Source organism: Zeus faber (assembly GCF_960531495.2).
Source record: "Zeus faber genome assembly, chromosome: 19".
NCBI classification, from domain to species: domain Eukaryota; kingdom Metazoa; phylum Chordata; class Actinopteri; order Zeiformes; family Zeidae; genus Zeus; species Zeus faber.
The window spans coordinates 19,657,290-19,675,364 of NC_137206.1; the positions used below are offsets into that span (position 1 = coordinate 19,657,290).

Below are 18,075 nucleotides of genomic sequence, written 5' to 3' on the forward strand. Positions count from 1 at the left end.
ATGACGCTTTTTACAAGACTGATCACGCCGAATATCTGCTATTAACGGTCTGTCACGCCCCGAGGGTCAAGCTTTTATTTAAAATGTTTGAATTGGATGGCGGGTTTCATGTGGCGAAGCTACGTATGGAGAAAACGGTGGCCCTGGAAGGAGGCCAGGGGGGGAAGAAGCGAAAGAAGGGATCAAATTCTTCCCGTCTGCCATTGGCCCGGCTGAGCTTGGTGCATGATGTCATCGTGTCTGGATAAGTGAATGAGATGAGAAGAAAAAATAATGCGGGTAGGGCATAAGGCCAGCTTACGGAATTGTATTAATTGTACGGGCAGGATAATTATTTCTCGAAAAAAATAATATTGCTTTGAAAACCACTTCAAACGCCAAGTGCTAGAATGTGCTTTTTGCTGCACAGCAAAATCTGTCACCAGCGATCCACTACATTTCAATTCCTAAGACAGCTGATTGAATTTACTCAAAACTTGGTCCGGAGAACGAATCAAGCTGTGAGTAAAATTGACTTAGGCCAGTATTCGGAGAGAAATATGAAGGGCACACAGTCCTATCATGCTCCGTCCAATGTCTCTATGCAATCCGAACACTTTCCATCTGTTTTCACTGTCTGTGCCCAGGAATTTTATATGTGTGATGTCAACAATCTGAGGTTGAATCCAAGTCAAGAGAGGCAAGAGACGTTAAATCAGAAAGTGCAGCCAAAGATTTAACGGCTTTGGAATCTGTGTTAATACTGTTCGGTGCATGAAGCACCGCTATCAGAACCAGTGGCCAAGAATTTAATGATATGAGTAAAAAAAGCGTATTCTGCATTCCTGTGACGGAGTACAGGAGGTTGAAGGAACGCAAGGCCTGGTCAGAGTATTGATGAAACGTGATCTCTCGATTATTTATGATCGAAACAGTCAACGTTTGTGTGGTTTGCAGCCCACCACGGAATAAAACCAAAATGACCTGATTCATTTTGGGTTGTTTTTTTTTCTTATGAGACTGACTTTATTATTATAATTTTTATTTATATTTTTTTCTTTGGAAACAAACCTTTGTCTTATAGGAAGAGCATTTTTGATGTAAAAATGCCTATGGATGATTTTTTAAACCTGATGGTGATTATTATAAATTAAGGAATAACCTTTCATATTGGAGGGAGGTGAGATTGTATTTCCCAATTAAAATAAAGGTAGAGTACACCTGAGCAACAATGAACCGTTCTGTATTCACATGCAAAGAGTGTAATTTGGGAGTTAAAATCAAATTATATTTATAATGTCATTTTGACTGAATAATCTCCGGGGTGCTGGATGACGTAGTGTCACCACAACGTCTTGATTTCATTTTCGGGACCGCCCCTCTCCTGCACATGCTGCTGCACACTGCACACTTTTGCTTTTTGCTTTTCCTGCTCGAGAAGCGTCACAGTACGGAGTGTGTACATTATTTCTCCGCTGACTGAGATGAACGCTTCAACTAGCCATTTGCGCATGCCTAAATTCCTCAACTCTGAACTTAATTGACGATTTATAAAAAGCGACTTTTAAGGCGGTTTTAAACACCTTACAGGTAACGTTCAAAATGCGGCAAATCTGCGTGAATATGCGGCGGGAGCAGCCTTTGCAAAAAAGACTCTTCGGATTTCCTCAAATATAAGAATCAAAGGTGTCGTGGAAGATGTGAGAGCGATGGTCCTCATGGCCTTCGCGCTGTCCAGTTTGCACTTTAGGAAGCATCATGCATCGTGATTCAACTTTTGACGTTACTTCAGACTTAATGACATATCATCAGTCAGCGATTTAAATATGCTGGTGCCCTCGAGTCCGGCAGGGCTCGGCATACCCATAATTCTTGTATTTGACCACATTCCCACATCCGATTCCCTGATAATGATATCTAGATTGTCTCAATTCGACCAAACAAGTGTTTTGTTGCCTTCGTTGTTTGTACGCGTCCGCGATGGCTCAGAACTTTACACCGTGGTATAAATTTTTCCGTCTACTGCGTAGAGAATAGATCTCTGTCTATTCTCAAAGGCTTATAGTACAAAAGACTTGGCGTTCATGTCGGGAGCATCGACCTATAACCCAGTGGGATAAACCGTTCAAACATTACGTCCTGGCTCTATTTACAAAGGCAAGGGATCAAAACTCAAATCCTGCGCACTATCTTTGGTTATATTTAACTGTTAGTGTCAACACTATTTTAAATATGCGTGTCTACCGACGGTAATCCTGTTTCAAACCCGCTTGTTGTGTCACACAACACTCTTCAAATAAACTCGGCCCTGATGGGTCACAGTGCAAGGGCCCCAGGGGTGATCAATATTGGCCAAGTACCTCAGACAACATTTTTTCTTTTATGAGAAATAAAACGTTGGGCCTTCTTAACAAATCTGGTTTGGGCCCTAAGTTACTACATTACTAACACTGCCCCTGGCTGCATCTGCCAGGGGCAGAACTCCCATTTTAATTGAACAAAAAGATTTATTCCTCCTTTGCACAATCTAAGAAAAAGCTGGTTAGATCACCAAAAGGAATGACTTTGAGAACAACCACATGCACATAATAAGAACCCTAATAAATAATTTGGCGTTATTATATATATATATATATATATATATATATTGTTCCTTCTTTCTTCTTATTCTCTATTTTATATAACTAATTTAATAATTTAAATTGAACCAGATGACCATCCTTATGCGGTCATGATAGCACCTTATGTGCATCACTCTTAATGACGTGCAATGAAAGCCTTTGTTTAATCCAAATAATAAAGAGACAGTTGCCCTTCTGATTTATGGACAAGAAGGAAAATGGACAAGTCACATCTCTTTATCCCGTTTTACTGAAGTGTGACTGACTTCATCTCAACTTTAAAAATCCGAACATTTTTTTGGGAGATATTGTTTTCCAACCCATACTTATGAGCGGCATTCTTAGGTTTTGGCCACAGTTGTGTTCTAATTTCCACTGCAGGTGGAAACGCAAATTAGTGATTAATTGAAGAGGGTGAAAAAAGAAATGGCACCTGGGCCGGGCAAATTCTGGCAAATCATTATCAATCAAAATAAGGTTTGCTGTAGACAACTGGAACTCCATTAATATCTATCCCTCGTTCAATTTACAATGTATTTTTTACTCGTTATTAGTATAAGAGTATTCAAGTCATAAAAAAAAAAGGAACCGTTTAGAATACTACACATTCGCATAAAATAACACAATCTGTTAACGATGAATTGGATGAAAATAATGAATTTGCAATTTTAATATAAATATTTGCAAGGTTTCAGTTTTTGGTGCAAAACTTTAAAATAAAGACAGTAAATCCTGACAATGTACGATCTTTATTGAATAAATATGACATTTACTATAAATGGAAATCCAAAATAAAATGTATTCACCATTCAGTTCCAAATATTTATAGTACAATAATGAACTCATCTGTATTATCTTATTTATCGTTCACTTATGTTTTGTTTCGGGTGTGTTAGCAAAACAAAAGCATAGAGGATTTGTTCATCGAATCTGGATCGCTTAATGAGGCGGTTTTACATATTCTGGCGTATTTACCGTTCTGCTGGAATTTGCAAGCCGGCTATTCAGAGTTGGGCGTCACCACTTCCCAACAGGAATGGGTTCCAGTGCATTTGGTAAAGAAAACATGGAAAAACCTCCAAGCACTTGACGGTTGGCGAGCCTCTGGATTCTCCAAGCCTCTGCCCGGGGAACTGCATTACTCTCCGCAGCGCCATTAGCAACGAGAAGTGGCCTCGAGGGGAGGCCCACTGACTTATAGTTGTATATACAGTAGTCGCATTGATTCAAACCGAAAAAATGTTGAATTGGCTGCCCCTTCCATAACTTGGTATCTTGTGTCTTAGTGAGGCAGGGAATTAGCGCTCGCTCTCGCTTTGAGACTTTTGGAACACCGCTCCGGGGCCGGGTCTTTTCGTACCGAGTTTCCAGCTTGGGAACGAGACTTGAGTGGCTGTTCCACAGCTTTTGTCATCTTTGCAGAGATTGGACGTCTGGAAATTTCCCATTCCAATATCAAGTGTAGTCACCGTGTCACAGAGTTTTTTTCCCCTGTGGCGACAAAGGACATTATTATCAATCCAAAAATGATCGATGGAATAATAGAGCGGATAGAATACTTACAGAGGCTTGGAAGGGCCGCCATGTCGCTTGGCCAGAATGGGTGGAAAGAACCCAAAGTTGCTCGAGTACCCTTACCCAAATACTGTACTTAAATTACATTTTGAGGTATTTCTACTTTGCTCAGCCAGTTCCCCTTTTGGAGCCGAATCCACCCAACACGTGCAGTTCTACAAGATCACCACTTTAAGAACAATGAGCTGAGTTGGCTTTCCCTCCATCATAGCGTCACGTTCAAAGGAATGCTGGGATATCTGGGTCAATCCAGTTTGCCAAATCACCCACTGATGCGTCCTCCATATTTTGGGCAGAGCTCAAACGCGTCCCGGCATTTGTTCTTGCCTTTATTGTGCTTGCATGTCTAAGTGCCTATCCCCTTTGCTGCTTGGGGAGAGTTCTGCTTGTTTTCCTTCTGCTATGAGTTTACCCATGTTTTATACACGTTTGTAGAGACGTGATTTATGGAAATCTACAACAGGCGTAAGGCTCAGTGACGTCATGTGGTAGGCCCGCCAGTGACGTCATGTGGTAGGCCCGCCAGTGACGCGCCACCGTAAAACAAAATACGCCAAAAATAGGGAGAGAGAGAGAGAGAGAGAGCCCTCCATGCGACCAGAGCATTCCCATCTGACTCCAAATATTGCACCATGACTGAGCCACCTAGCAAACGAGCTAACACACGACAAAAAAGACGAAAGTGGGGTTCTCAAAGCATGTCCAAATGAAAGTCTGTAACAAGAATGGGTACGGGAATTGAATATTGGGGAAATGCGGCGAGGAGCTGTGCCCGCAAGCAATGGACCAACAAAAGGGGGCAGGGTTTGGGATTTTTGTTTTGAACGAGATTGGACAAACAAGTTGAAGCGAACGCCGGTATAGACAAGTGGAGACGTTGATAAATGGCCAGCTGCTGGCCACCATTATAAACCAAGGACTAGCAATCTTAAGTACTGTATGCGCCTCTTTGCTACAGCATGGGCGGCGTTTCCACCGCAGGAACTTTCCCCCGGGACGAGGAACCTTTGGAGGAGCTTGGTGCGTTTTCCACCGCAGGGACCGGGGTCTAAATGGAGTTCCTTGGAACAAAAAGTCCCTGCTCGGGGGACGGTACTTTTCCAAAAAAGTACAGGAACTTCGGGGGGCGGGGCTTGCAGCGATGAACATTTCTGATTGGTTGGTTGGGTTGAGTACTCGCAGCATTTTATTTCAGCCACCGTTGCTTTTTTAAATCGGCAGCCACAAACCGACTGTACACTGTACGTACATTTGTTTTTGTTTTTTTTTGTTCATTTGCTTCGAACGCATCAACATCGGTCGGCTGCATTTCCATCTAAAGTGGAGGCTCCGTTCCACGAGGTTTGCGGAACCGAGCTTACAGCGTTTTTTTCAGCGGTGGACCTTGTTTGTGGTGGCTCCGTGTTCCCTTTATTGGTCTTTAAAATTTCTGGTCTTTAAAAGATTATCCAAACAACCGTCGCTATTTCGTCCTAATCTTCACGGAGGAAACGCAGACAACAATGGGCTGATGGAACCTTTTTGGTTCTTTGAAAATAATTTCCGGGACTAAAAGATTCCGGGTACTTTGGGTGAAAACCTGGCTACATACGTTGGTAGCCCCGGATCAGCGGCAACATTTTTGCATAGAATTCACACGAATAGCGCAGAATTCATTTCATTGTAGCCATCAATGATCAATGCAAGTTAAGTCTTTACAAAGTTTTGCGTCGAGTTCAAACTCGGTGAACGTTGCCATGTTGAAATCGGCCGTTTCAACGTCGCCAAACAAACAAAAAAAAATGTTTTAATGAATGAGTTCCGCGTGTAAGTGATCCAATCAATTAAAAAAAAAAAAACGTTGACGTTGACCTTTGAGCCTGCTTGAATGGAAACATTGAGAGCAACCAAAACTGAACCAATATCAATGTACAAGAGTTTGTCAAATGTGCACCAACATACGGGCTCATGATGTTGAACAAGTACTTTTACTTTTGAAGTTTGAGTACATTTGTAATCAACAACTTCAATCATTTGGCGTGAGAAGGGTATTGGATGGTTTTCATAGAGTATTTATACTTCTACTTATACAAACAAAGGCTTAAAGTACTTCTCGCATGCTAGGTGTTTGGTGGCCTTCAAGAAGGATATATTTAAATAATACCATAGGTTTAGTTTATTTCAGAACTACTGCAAATGTACTATCATCATGACTGATCCTTCGTGGTATGAAGTAACACAAGGATCAGGATGGACGTTCATATTTCACCTTTTAAACATAAATCATGCCGTATTGTCATGTCATATGTCACATTCTCTCAGGATTTAATCAAAAAGGTTCTTGGTTGTATTGTCACTGAAAATGACAGCGTTCAGATAGACGGTTCACTCTTGATCTTTGAATAAATATCTTTGATTTAGCCCTCACCAACATAAAGTAGTTCATATTCAACCGATAGAGCTGCTACTGACTCGTACACCTTACAGACATTTATACAAATAAGTCTAAACACACATAGGCGAACTGGACCATCTCCCCCCAAAAAAACACAGACATGCATGTATATAGCTGTCTGAACAGACGTTGCATCTTTGTGGTTGTGCACCTTGAAATGAATACACAAGTCTGCGCTTCCAGTTTTTTCCTGGCTCCCGCCATCATCCAAGATGCCCATCCACCTGTACCCTGCTGATGCAGCTGGTGGGGACAGCACTGCCAAATGCGAGGGAACCATAACACATTACCTCCCCAAGTCGACCAGATCTTGTTTTCCAAATTCACTTTTAATTTCCCCCGTTTCTATTTTGCCAGTCAATTTAAACGAATAGAAGTAAAAGAAAAAGGTAAAGTGAAAAGAGTGAGGCTTGCCAGGTATGACGGAATCCTTGGTTAAATTATGCAGAGCACCCAAAAGAAATTGAACACTTAAGAGTTTTTTGGGAACCACCCCGTTAAATGTTTCTGCCTGTTTTCCTTCCGCTCTCGTGTTGTTGAAATACCAGAGTTGTAAAAGTGACAGGATGGTAAAGACGTGCGCCGTTGCTAGTACCTGTGTGTGTCTCTACATACGCTCGCTTAGTCACCACATTTCATTTCAGAAAGCCCTTCTCTCACCAGGGCTTGACTTGATGCGATCCGAAGCTTTTGACTAAGTTCAGAGTGGCTAAAATCTACTATGATGCGCACACACGCACGCAAGCACACACATACACACACACACACACACACATACAGGCACACACACACACACACACACACACACACACACACACACAGACACACTAACACACACGAGATAACTCATTTGATTATCATAGAAAAAAATATAAAGACATCTGCAAGAGAATCACCCAGAAGTACAAATATTTCCATGGGCCTGTTGTCGAGAAGGGATTGGCATTTCAACCGACTTTAATTGTGTGCATTTCATCGACGTGGCATGCTTTATCTGTGTTTAGACCAAATAAATCATTCAATAATGTTTATTTTGGAAATGATCTGGACGTGGCCAAACCTCAAGTGAACAAAACAACTTGTGTAATTGCCCCCGTCTCTGTGGACGAAATAACGATTGAAGCAGCAGCTCAAAAAAGAAAACACAGAAAATCACAATCGGACAAGCCAAGCCGCTGGTTTTGAATTTAATGAAACACTGGGAATTATGTTATCATATAAAATGTAGCCTACATTATGTATTTAAGGTTTTTATATTATATAATTTAAAGGTTATATGTAAATGGGATATTGTTTCTATTTATAAGTGCTATTGTATCTGTAGTTTATTTTATATACACTGCCATTTAAAACATCCTTCGAAAGAAAATAAATATATTTTGATATGCTGATATATGATATGATATTTTATTATTAAATGATATATTATTTTATATATATATAATCAGGCCCTTGCTACGTCTCTTGATTTGTGCAGGGGTACCCTAATCTAGCCAGAAAGAATGACTTGGCACGTGATGCGCCACGGTGCCCTTGAGGTGTGATGCAGATGCATCCAGGTGAACGGTTGTGGGAGAAGGGGGGCGGGGGGTAAACTTTGCAAAGACTTCAACTCGAGAGGTGCGTTATGAAAATAATTCCAAAATCACCATTATGTCTGAGCCACGCTAATTCACCGACGCGCTCCGCCCTGCACCCCATCAATAAGCCTGAAGCGAGGCCGGAGGCGTCGCGTTATCACATCAGCGCTTCACAGATGTCCTTTGAAAAGGTTCGCTGGCGTCGCCCAAAGCACTGACTCTCAGGCACGGACTCCATGCTGGCCAAAGTGGAGATTTTAGGGTTTTGAAAAGTAACAATTTGACTTATTAAAAAGAAAAAAAAAAAAAAAAAACATGTTCTGCCGGGTTACCTACACATCATTGAGGATTCGTTGAAATATGCCTATTTATAAATATTTGAGGCTGACGATTTGTGTTCAACTGCGGATCAATAATGATTTTGCCACTGTAATTCAATATGACTGAGGGTCGTTGGTAATGAAACGCGGCACGGCGTTGCGATGTGGGTAGCTCTTCATTCCCCGGAGTGTTTGAATGGAGGCATCACCAAAGAGAAGGCTTATCCAACTACGCCAAACGGATGACTCAAAATGATGAAGGTCAAAGGTCGTTTAAGTACTGGGATGAAAGACTCATATTCCGTCGCCTAATTAATTAGAGCGCTCGGCAAATGCGGTGGAAGCAATATTTGGCTCAGCCATTCTAAATAAACTGGTGTTGGATATTTACTTGGGGTTCGGGGGTGTACGGGCTTTATTGGTCGGGGACTTTATTGTCCAAGCAAGACAGCGGAGGTGTGAACATCCCAGCATGGAGTCCAACTTTGTCACGGAGCTAATTGGGATGGCCTCATTTAGCAGGCCGTCAAGGGGACAGCACCGTCAGCGCCTCCGCAGATCTCCAGGTCCAACTTTAATGGCATATGAGAGACATGCGGGGTCACTGCAAACCTGCGCTTGGCAATAACCGTCATTCCTTTACTGCACACAAGGGCGGGAAGGAGGAGCGGCCATTAATTTTACGATTACATCCACGGCGCGGTTGCGTCGATTTGTCTAGTCTCTCTGCCAATAATGGCAATAGGTAAACGTCAGGTGTTGCAATAATGGGCCTATAGACCTTTCAGATACCTGGCTTTTGGATTTAATTTGGAGGCTTTAACCGGTGAGTATGCCTGTGAGATAGTGCAGCGGATTGGAGTGCGATAAATCCTCTCATTTGAATTTGGTAAAGTCGTGAAAATACCTCGCCGCTGTCATGTTGGGAAGATAAGTTGCGAACATCTGGCCCGCGAGAGAGGATTTGGGATTTGACTCGGCAAATTTAATAACGTCTACCTATTATGCCTTTGTTGAGGTATAACAATGTGTTTTCAAACCGTGAAAAAAGGTGTGACATCCCTAAAGCGGCTCCAAGACCAAGAGTTCCTTCAATTTTCGGGAGGGAGAAAATAATTTCAATCCCATCTACAGTCTTGTCTGGACGTCAACGTATGCAAAATACAGCTTGTTGTTTACGTGATATCTCCATCTTGGACATGAAAGCTTCTAATTGATGCAAATAGTCAGTCTCCATGGAGACAGTGTTGGAGCCAGGTGCAACTGGTGCTGGCTTTTATTTGATCTGTGTTCATTAGTTTGAAAAAGATAAAGGCCTTTAGTGTGTATGTTTCCCTTTAAATAACTGCATAGACATATATATATAGACTAGTAAGACAGGCAATCTAAACCCCTTTTAAAAAGATTGTATTGATCAAATTTTATATGTATTAGTTATGTTTTCTGTTCTATTATACAGAGAATTTCCTCTGAGTTTGCAAACATATTTTTGCAAAAAAAAAAAAAAAAAAAAAATCGAAAAGCATACGCGGCTGAAATTCTTCGCTTAGCTTTTCAGTTTATAAAGGTCTCACAGGGCTCCGGAAAAACATGTCCCATTCATCAAGCGGAGGAGCTGGGATTCAGTATTATCCTTGCCGGCCTCCCGAACGTATCCTTTCTCGGGGAAAGAAATGCCACTAAGCTTATTAAAGTGAGTCCCAAACAGTCGCATATAGTAGACAATAAATATATTGCAATGCATTTTGCATTAGTGGGGAAAACGGAGATATACGCAAAATAGCGACACCCCAAAATAATGATAACGTTTATTAATTGTATTTTTTTCGATCAACTTAACTTATGACTGGCCTTTTTCTCTGCTGTTGGGAAGCATAAATAAAGTCGCGGGGCCACCGACACACGTCCGTCTCGGTTTACTGGCGATAAATATTCATACGAGGGGCGCCTGCGCTGTAGGTTCCCTGTAGTGTGAGTGGGTTTAAACAAACCTTTCTGAGATCTGCTTTAATTTATAACACCGTTCGGTCTGCACAGTGACATTCCACGCAGGAGCCCGTGTTTAGATAGGACTCAGGAGCCCCTTTATTTTTGGACTGGCATTTAATCGTAAAGAAACACAATGTGTGGTTATGCAGCACATGCAATGTACCTAAATACAGATTCAAGATAAGATAATACTTTATTAATCACAGGAGGGGGGAATTCCACTGAAATTATTTGGGGTTTGTATCACTAATAGCCTCGTATATATTATAAAATCACTTGTTACAAACTCTTTGGTATATTTACCAGTTTTTCTTCAGAGTTTAATTCTAATATAAATGTTAATTTATTATTTTTTTTTTTTTTATTATTAATGGAGGGTCAGTTTCCTGGCGGTGGCAGCGCACCAGTGGAGCGGCGGCAGCGAAACCTCCACAGATGAGTGTTAAATAGAGTCGAAAAAAGTCATTTTATTTACCATCCTTCATTTATCTGGGAAAGTAATAGTCCGTGGAGAGAAAACACGAGTACATTTCGATGCACTTAACAGATCACCTTGGACGGTTGAAGTTATATGGAATTCGCTGGCGTGTTGGAGAGACGCGCGCGCGCCCGCGCCCGCGCACGCACGCACGCACACACACACACACGCACACACACACACACACACACACCTACTCACACACGCTTTATATACTCAGATGCGTGCAAACTCGTTTTCACAAACACGAGCACGCGAGCGATGCCCCGTAGTCCACGCGTGCTGCTATTTAGGAATTGTTATATATATTCAGTAGTAGTTGTTGTTGTTGTTGTTGTTGTTGTTGTTGTCGTTGTTGTTTTGCGTGTTGTATTTCGAGGCCTGGCTGCGCGGGGCTCATGATCTCTGCCTAATGGGGCGGTCAAGCAAGCTGCCGCCGAACAATGGGCCGGCGTCATCCTCCCCAAAATCTATAGAAGGAAATCCGACATGCGGCTCAAATAAATGAGATCCGAAAATTAGATCGGAGAACAATTAAGTAACGCGAACTATCCGGGTGTACACCGAGGAACGACCTCCTCCGTGATTAATTGTTTTTAATTTGCGCGTCACTCCGGGGCAAACAGGCCGACGTCGGGTGCTAATTTTTGGGATAAACAGAAAACAGAGAGGAGGATGCAATTACTTGTCATTCACTGTCAGATAAGGTGTTGTAACCGTGTAACGTGCACTCGCATGTAACTTAATAACCCGCAATGGTGAATTACTTATCTCGCGCGCGCGCGAACGCACACACCCACCCACACACACACGCACACACACACACACACACACACACACACCCACACAAAGAGCGAAATGGATGTGGGAAGAAAAGCACGACAGCTTATTTTTAAATTATATAAACAATATAACTTGATATTTGAAACTGATCTGCTAAATTTCACTTATTAACATAATTCTAAAAATGATATGATAATAATGCTAATAGTAATATTAATTAGCGTTTTAATAATGAACATAATTAATATAATATCATAATGTATTATTGATGATAATAATAATAATAATGATTATAATAATAATAATAATGATATCATATATGTAACCTTTAAATCTATCCATGGGTTTTACACAGCATACATTTCGTAATCAAACCAGAGATATTGCAGTCATTTGATTAATGTATTTTTTTAATTCTTTAATATAGTACGAAATGTAACCAAACATTTTGTTGTAAACTAAATTTTACATACGAGCGCATTTCTCCATAAATACCGACCATTTCTAACATGTTACCGGGTCCTTTACATGCGGATAAATATGGAAAAATTGAGCTTTACTTACATGTAATACTTCCTTGCAGACAAGGCAATTGACAGGGATTTTTTTTTATATTTATCACGTACATAAACAGATTGACACGGAATTTCAGGCTTTCACTACACGATTTATCGACATGACATTAAATAACAACAATGATACTGTGCTACTCAAACTGGACCTCGGACGAAGTGTTGCACTGAATACAAAAAGCACATTAATACTAAGAGTCGGTTAGGTCGACGTTGAGACTGCAGTAATACTGAATAATTCACATTTGGTACACAACTATAACATTCTTTTCAATCAAGTCTATCCATCGCAAATACTCTTAAAACCATCTCATTTTTCCATATATCTAGGGAGCACATTTTCACAAATTCCCTTTAACTGTGATATAACTATTTACAAAATAAAATATTACATTTTTCCAACTTGGTGATTTTTTTTTTTTTTTATGTACAAAAATCAGGCCACTACCCGCAGATGGCATGCTTTTTTCGAGATCTCTTTTTTTGTGTGCAGTCTTTTCGATAAAAAATAAAGAGAAGAAATATTGGGTTACTGGGTTGCCATGTCCATGTCCCTCGCCCCCCTTTTTGTCCATGCATTTCGCTCTCTTCCCTCCGTGATTTCTCGGTCCATGCGCTACGGGCTGCATGGCGTAAGTCTCTGATTCCAAGCAGGGTTTATTTTTTTGTTTTTTTTTTTTGTTGATGTTTTTTTTTTTTTGTTGTTGTTTTTTTCTGCAGTCTTTTGCAAAAATATTCACACGTACCATTCATTGAAATTTGACGACAGGGTGCTGTGGCTTGTGGTGTGGTGCACTGCTGTGGAGGCCGGGGATATGGAGCTGCTGCTCTGGTTCTCTGTGCTGGGCGACACGATGGTCGGGGGTGTTGACGACTCGTACCCCGAACTTGCTGCCGGCGAAGGCTGGGGTCCCTGGTTGCCGGATTCGTGGACCTGCCGCAATGTGAAAATTAAAAGAGAAATACATGAAATAAAAATAAAATCTGGACGCATTAAACCCTATCGACAACCCCCTGAGCTGTAGCCTAGGAGCATTTAAGTATTTAAATATTACGGACATTATGGAAATTATTTAACTTATTTGGAAAAAATAATAAACTAAAGAAAAAATCTTGATCAAAGATTGATAGATATATGAATAATTAAGTTCCACGGTTGGCACAGAAAAACATAATATAATCTAATATAATATAATATAATAAAATCTAATCTAATCTAATCTAATCTAATCTAATCTAATCTAATATAATATAATATTATATAAACAAACAAAACCCCGTTGCATTTGCTATGCAAAATATACAAAATTGGGATATTGTCATTTATTTCAATCTCACCTGCACATTCCATACCCTGGCATTCAAAATACCCTGCCGTGAATATTTCAGCATTACAACCCTGTCACAACTGCACCATTATAGCTCATTATAAATCACAGAATATTGTTCTATAATAATATATATCGGCCCATCCTTGTGAGAATAGGACCCTGCGTGTGAAAATACAATTAATACATTCTTTTAAAATATATGTTACCTTCATGTGTTTCCGCAGGGAGCTCGGGTGTGTGTACGACTTGTCACACATTTTGCAGAGATAGGGCTTGTCCGACGTGTGGACGTGCATGTGTTTCTTGCGGTCACTGCTGTTTGCAAACCGCCTGTCGCAGCCCTCAAACTCACATTTAAACGGCTTCTCACCTAGAAGTACAAAAGTAAAAGAACAATATTTAACACTGAGAAATATATATTTTTAAGTAGATTTTTTATATATAATTGTGTATACATTTTTTTCCATACGAGACACTGTGTGAAACTGCACATTTTAAATGTTCCGTATCTCTAATTGTGGTTAATGATTTCATTTTAGGACATATTTTGGATATGAAACATGCCCATAACATAATGACTTAACCAATGTCATTAAAATATAAGTCAGTCTTATCAGATATTTAAAAATAATACACATAATAAATACTTTTTTTTTCTAGTAAGCCTGCGTGCATTTTTAAATGCATAACACAAATCAATAAAATACAATAAAACGGTTAAGGATAAAAGTTTGTGTAAACATCTCTCTCGTTAACAACCAACTTAATGCTTAACAAACAATTATTAAACGCATGCAATTGCGGAGAACGAGGCATGGCTTAAGATCTTACCGGTGTGAGTCCTTTTGTGGATTTTTAGGTTTTCCGAGCGGGCGAACACTTTGCCGCAGCCGGGGAACGGGCAGGGGAAGGGCTTCTCTCCGGTGTGCACCCTGATGTGGTTCACCAGTTTGTATTTGGCCTTGAAGGGCTTCCCTTCCCGGGAGCAGTCTTCCCAGAAGCAGATGTGGTTGGACTGCTCGGGCCCCCCCACGTGCTCCACCGTCAGGTGCGTGACCAGCTCGTGCATGGTGCTGAAAGTTTTGTTGCACGACTTTTTGGGGTTGCTCAGCTGCTCCGGCTCGATCCACTTGCAGATCAGCTCCTGCTTGATGGGCTGCCGCATGTACCTGAAGAAGGCCCCCGCTCCGTGGTGCGCGGCCATGTTCATGTTGACGGGGCCGTAGCCGTGGAGCTGGCTGGAGGCGTAGTGCTCCGACCTGGGGCTGGTGACATGCCCGTATTGGTCGGCGCGGCCGTACACGTCCCCGGAGAAGCCCAGCCGCATCTGGCCGTTGACCACGTTGGAGGACGCGTGGCCCGCGGCCTGCTCGTGCAGCCCGGGGAAGAGCAGGTGTCCCGCCGCGTCCGAGTGTCCGTGCGGCCCCGCGAAGCCCCCCGCCGCGGACGCGAACAGGCTGTGCTGCGCGCCGGCGGCGGCGTCGCCGAAGCCCCGGTTCCTGAACAGAAAGTCCCGCGTGGAGTTGAAGGCGGCCGTGGAGTAGGAGCTGACGTGCGTGGGGTGGTGGTGGTGGTGGTGGTGTCCCAGCGCCGCCGCCGCGTAGCCGGGCGCCTGGGAGGAGAACGCCGCCTGCCCGGAGCCCAGGTCGTGGTTGATCGAGCCGTGGTTGATCTTGAAGGCGCCCATTCCGTCCGCGAACGGGTTTATCCCCAGCGCGGCGACCTCTCTCTCCGTCACTTCCCCCGCGGAGTGGTGCCGCGAGGAGCCGAAAGTAGTGACTCCTATCGTGGGGTACTGGGGTCCCGCGTCCAGGAGCATCTTCGGTCTGGACTCGCTGAGGCGACTGAGCGCACGAATCAAAAAATCACGCGCGGATATTCTTTTCCTCTCCTCCCCCCCACAACAATCTCCGAAGGAGGGAAAAACTCCTCGGATCTCTCACTCGACCGAGCGAACTCCCAAATCCTCCCGATTCACTGTTTTACTTTCAAGGCGCGAGGAATCCCCCTTCCCCTCATCCGATGTATGCGCAAATCACGTAAACTATATTGTATTTTTTTGCGGTTTATCTCCCCGTGGCGAAACTTTCACCTCCTCAGTCAGGCGGTGAGCTCCAGACTGATAGTCGCAATCATTCCTGCAGATAAATGAATTGAAAAGACAACACGGTCCAGCCCTGATGAATGGGAGGGGAAGAGGGGGGATGCGCGTCATGTGACCCGTTAGGCGGCCGCCGGTTGGCGGAGGGTGTCCCCCCCCCGCCCCTCCCGGTAGCATCCACACACCGAATAACGATCCGCTGCGCCGGGCCTCCACGTCCATTGGTCCGCCGGCATCATCAATCCCAGGTATTGTGGGGCTGCTGGCCGTGGATTTGGTTAAAAAAAAAAAAAAGCAAAAAAAAAAAAAGCTGAATAACAGCACAACAGAGTCGAGGAGCGACAATGGCCCTCGGTGGAGAATCGAACCGCGTCCGCAGCCCCGTCTCACACCGACGACTCATCCCAAAATGTGCATTTCCGACCTATAGCATTCCGAAGCGCACCCTGTTCGGTGCGGTGTTGAAGTAGTTCCCCCGTGTCACAGCAACGGACCAATGAACAGTGAATAGGGTTTCATCAGGCGTTTAGCATCTATTCCACACTCTGCGTTTCATTTTGGCCGAATATTCGGTCGACGCGAGAGACGCAACACAAGTTGCGTGGGTGCTCGCGTCTATTTATCCATCTGGAAACTGTTTACGTTTGGAAAATACGTGGACTGTTTTTGACGTGATTTAAGCGTCAGGAGGAGGACGTGATGGGCGCGGGCACGGGAAAGGGAATTCGCTGTGTTTACTGTAAGCAGCCATATCAGCCAAGAGAGCCACGTTGATCATTTGATAAAGGGGGTTCGCACCAATTGCCATCGCTCACTCCTTTATTCTCCACCACTCACAATATTTGCAAATGCGTCTTCACAAAGCGATGGTTTGACCAAATTTAGAGTTGGTCGGCGTCATTTGTTCCTTGAACTTCTGTTTCAAACGTTTTCAAGGTGCATAGTTGCATTTGAAAGTGCATTTGTGGGGGACGCGCACTGTGCATTGTTTTTGGGGAACCCGCAATATGCATTTATTGACACTTGTTATTATTATTATTTTTTTTTTTTTTTTAATGCAAATTGTTTCAGGTCCTATGGGTTATGTGAAAGCATTTGCTATCCTGGTATTTACGGTTTGGTTTCCATGGGATCTACTAGGTGGCGTTTCACCATCACGCAGTGTTGCTGCACAGGTTGCTGATGTTTTGCAGGCGGGTGATGCATCATCAGGCCTGTGTGTGAAACGTGGTGGGTTGTCGAAGTCAGGGAGAGGGGTTTGCGGCGCTCTCTGCAGGAACCTCCGGCTGATGGAGTTCAAAGCCAAAAGCACAGACGCGCCATGCAAACCATTAAAATATCTTGCTGGCTACTAGTTCCAGCCCAGCGTTCTGAAACTCAGTCGTACATGGCTAATGGGACGGGCGGAGGGAGTTTGTTTTCTCCTCATAGGCGCCAAAGGGCCTGCAACTAAATTCAACTTCTAGTCTCTTTCGTGCGATAAGGTATTTGGAGGATAATTTCAACAGGTGCAAAACGGTAAGGATGGCATCGAAAGTTGTATTACATTATGAATTTTAATTTGTGTGACATTTACACGTGTGTGTCAATACCCTGTGTATTAATTTAAAATACTGTTGTTTTTTTTCCCCCCTCTCCCTATTCGTTCCTCAAAGGAAAGTTTTCAACCACGTTTTCGCTGCATCAAATTTACAATTCACAATTCCACTTAGAACACAACCCTAAGTGCCAAATCGCGTGTTAACGTGCACCTTCTGCAGGCCTACTGTTGAACGTGTGTGAAACTCTACGCTGCTCCCTTCTCGTGTTCAGAAATAGCGTTTCAAAGTCTTGCATTACACTGCGTGTTCCTGGGATTCCTGCGCAGAGTGCAGCTGCGAGCGCCCAAAGTAAAAAAACACCCAATACACATCCTCGGGATCCGTCATGTTTATACTATATTTACTACTTCATTTCTAACGTGCAGGACATGGACGCTGTCACCAAACCTTTTGACAGGTCAATCCGGACAGCCGAAAATGCAAAGTGTTTCGGTCTTATTTTGAACATGGTGTGAGACCAAATGGACGCAATAATAAAACAGTACAACTGGAGGTTGTGCATTTGGGATTTTTTTTTTTTTTTTTTTTTTTTTTTGCTGAGTGATGAATGCATGGAAACGTCAGGCCTGCACTTAGACCCCAAAACGCATGAAGCCTAAACTCCACAAATCCATATGATGTCGGATAGTGTTGCCTGCTTCGTTTTCTAAAATTACAAAACCGAATTATCTGCAACTGGTGATAAACACGTTGTTTTATACTTCCCGTAAC

General features: G+C 42.8%; 1 protein-coding gene across 1 annotated transcript; it reads right to left on the reverse strand.

The window, feature by feature from the left end:
* Positions 1 to 13,067: 13,067 nt before the first annotated feature.
* Positions 13,068 to 15,481, reverse strand: zic1 (zic family member 1 (odd-paired homolog, Drosophila); the record flags this gene model as incomplete). Its single annotated transcript, XM_080020177.1, has 3 exons — positions 13,068 to 13,265; positions 13,869 to 14,032; positions 14,494 to 15,481. 3 exons carry the CDS (start codon positions 15,479 to 15,481, stop codon positions 13,068 to 13,070), a joined length of 1,350 nt encoding a protein of 449 aa, XP_079876303.1.
* Positions 15,482 to 18,075: the final 2,594 nt, after the last annotated feature.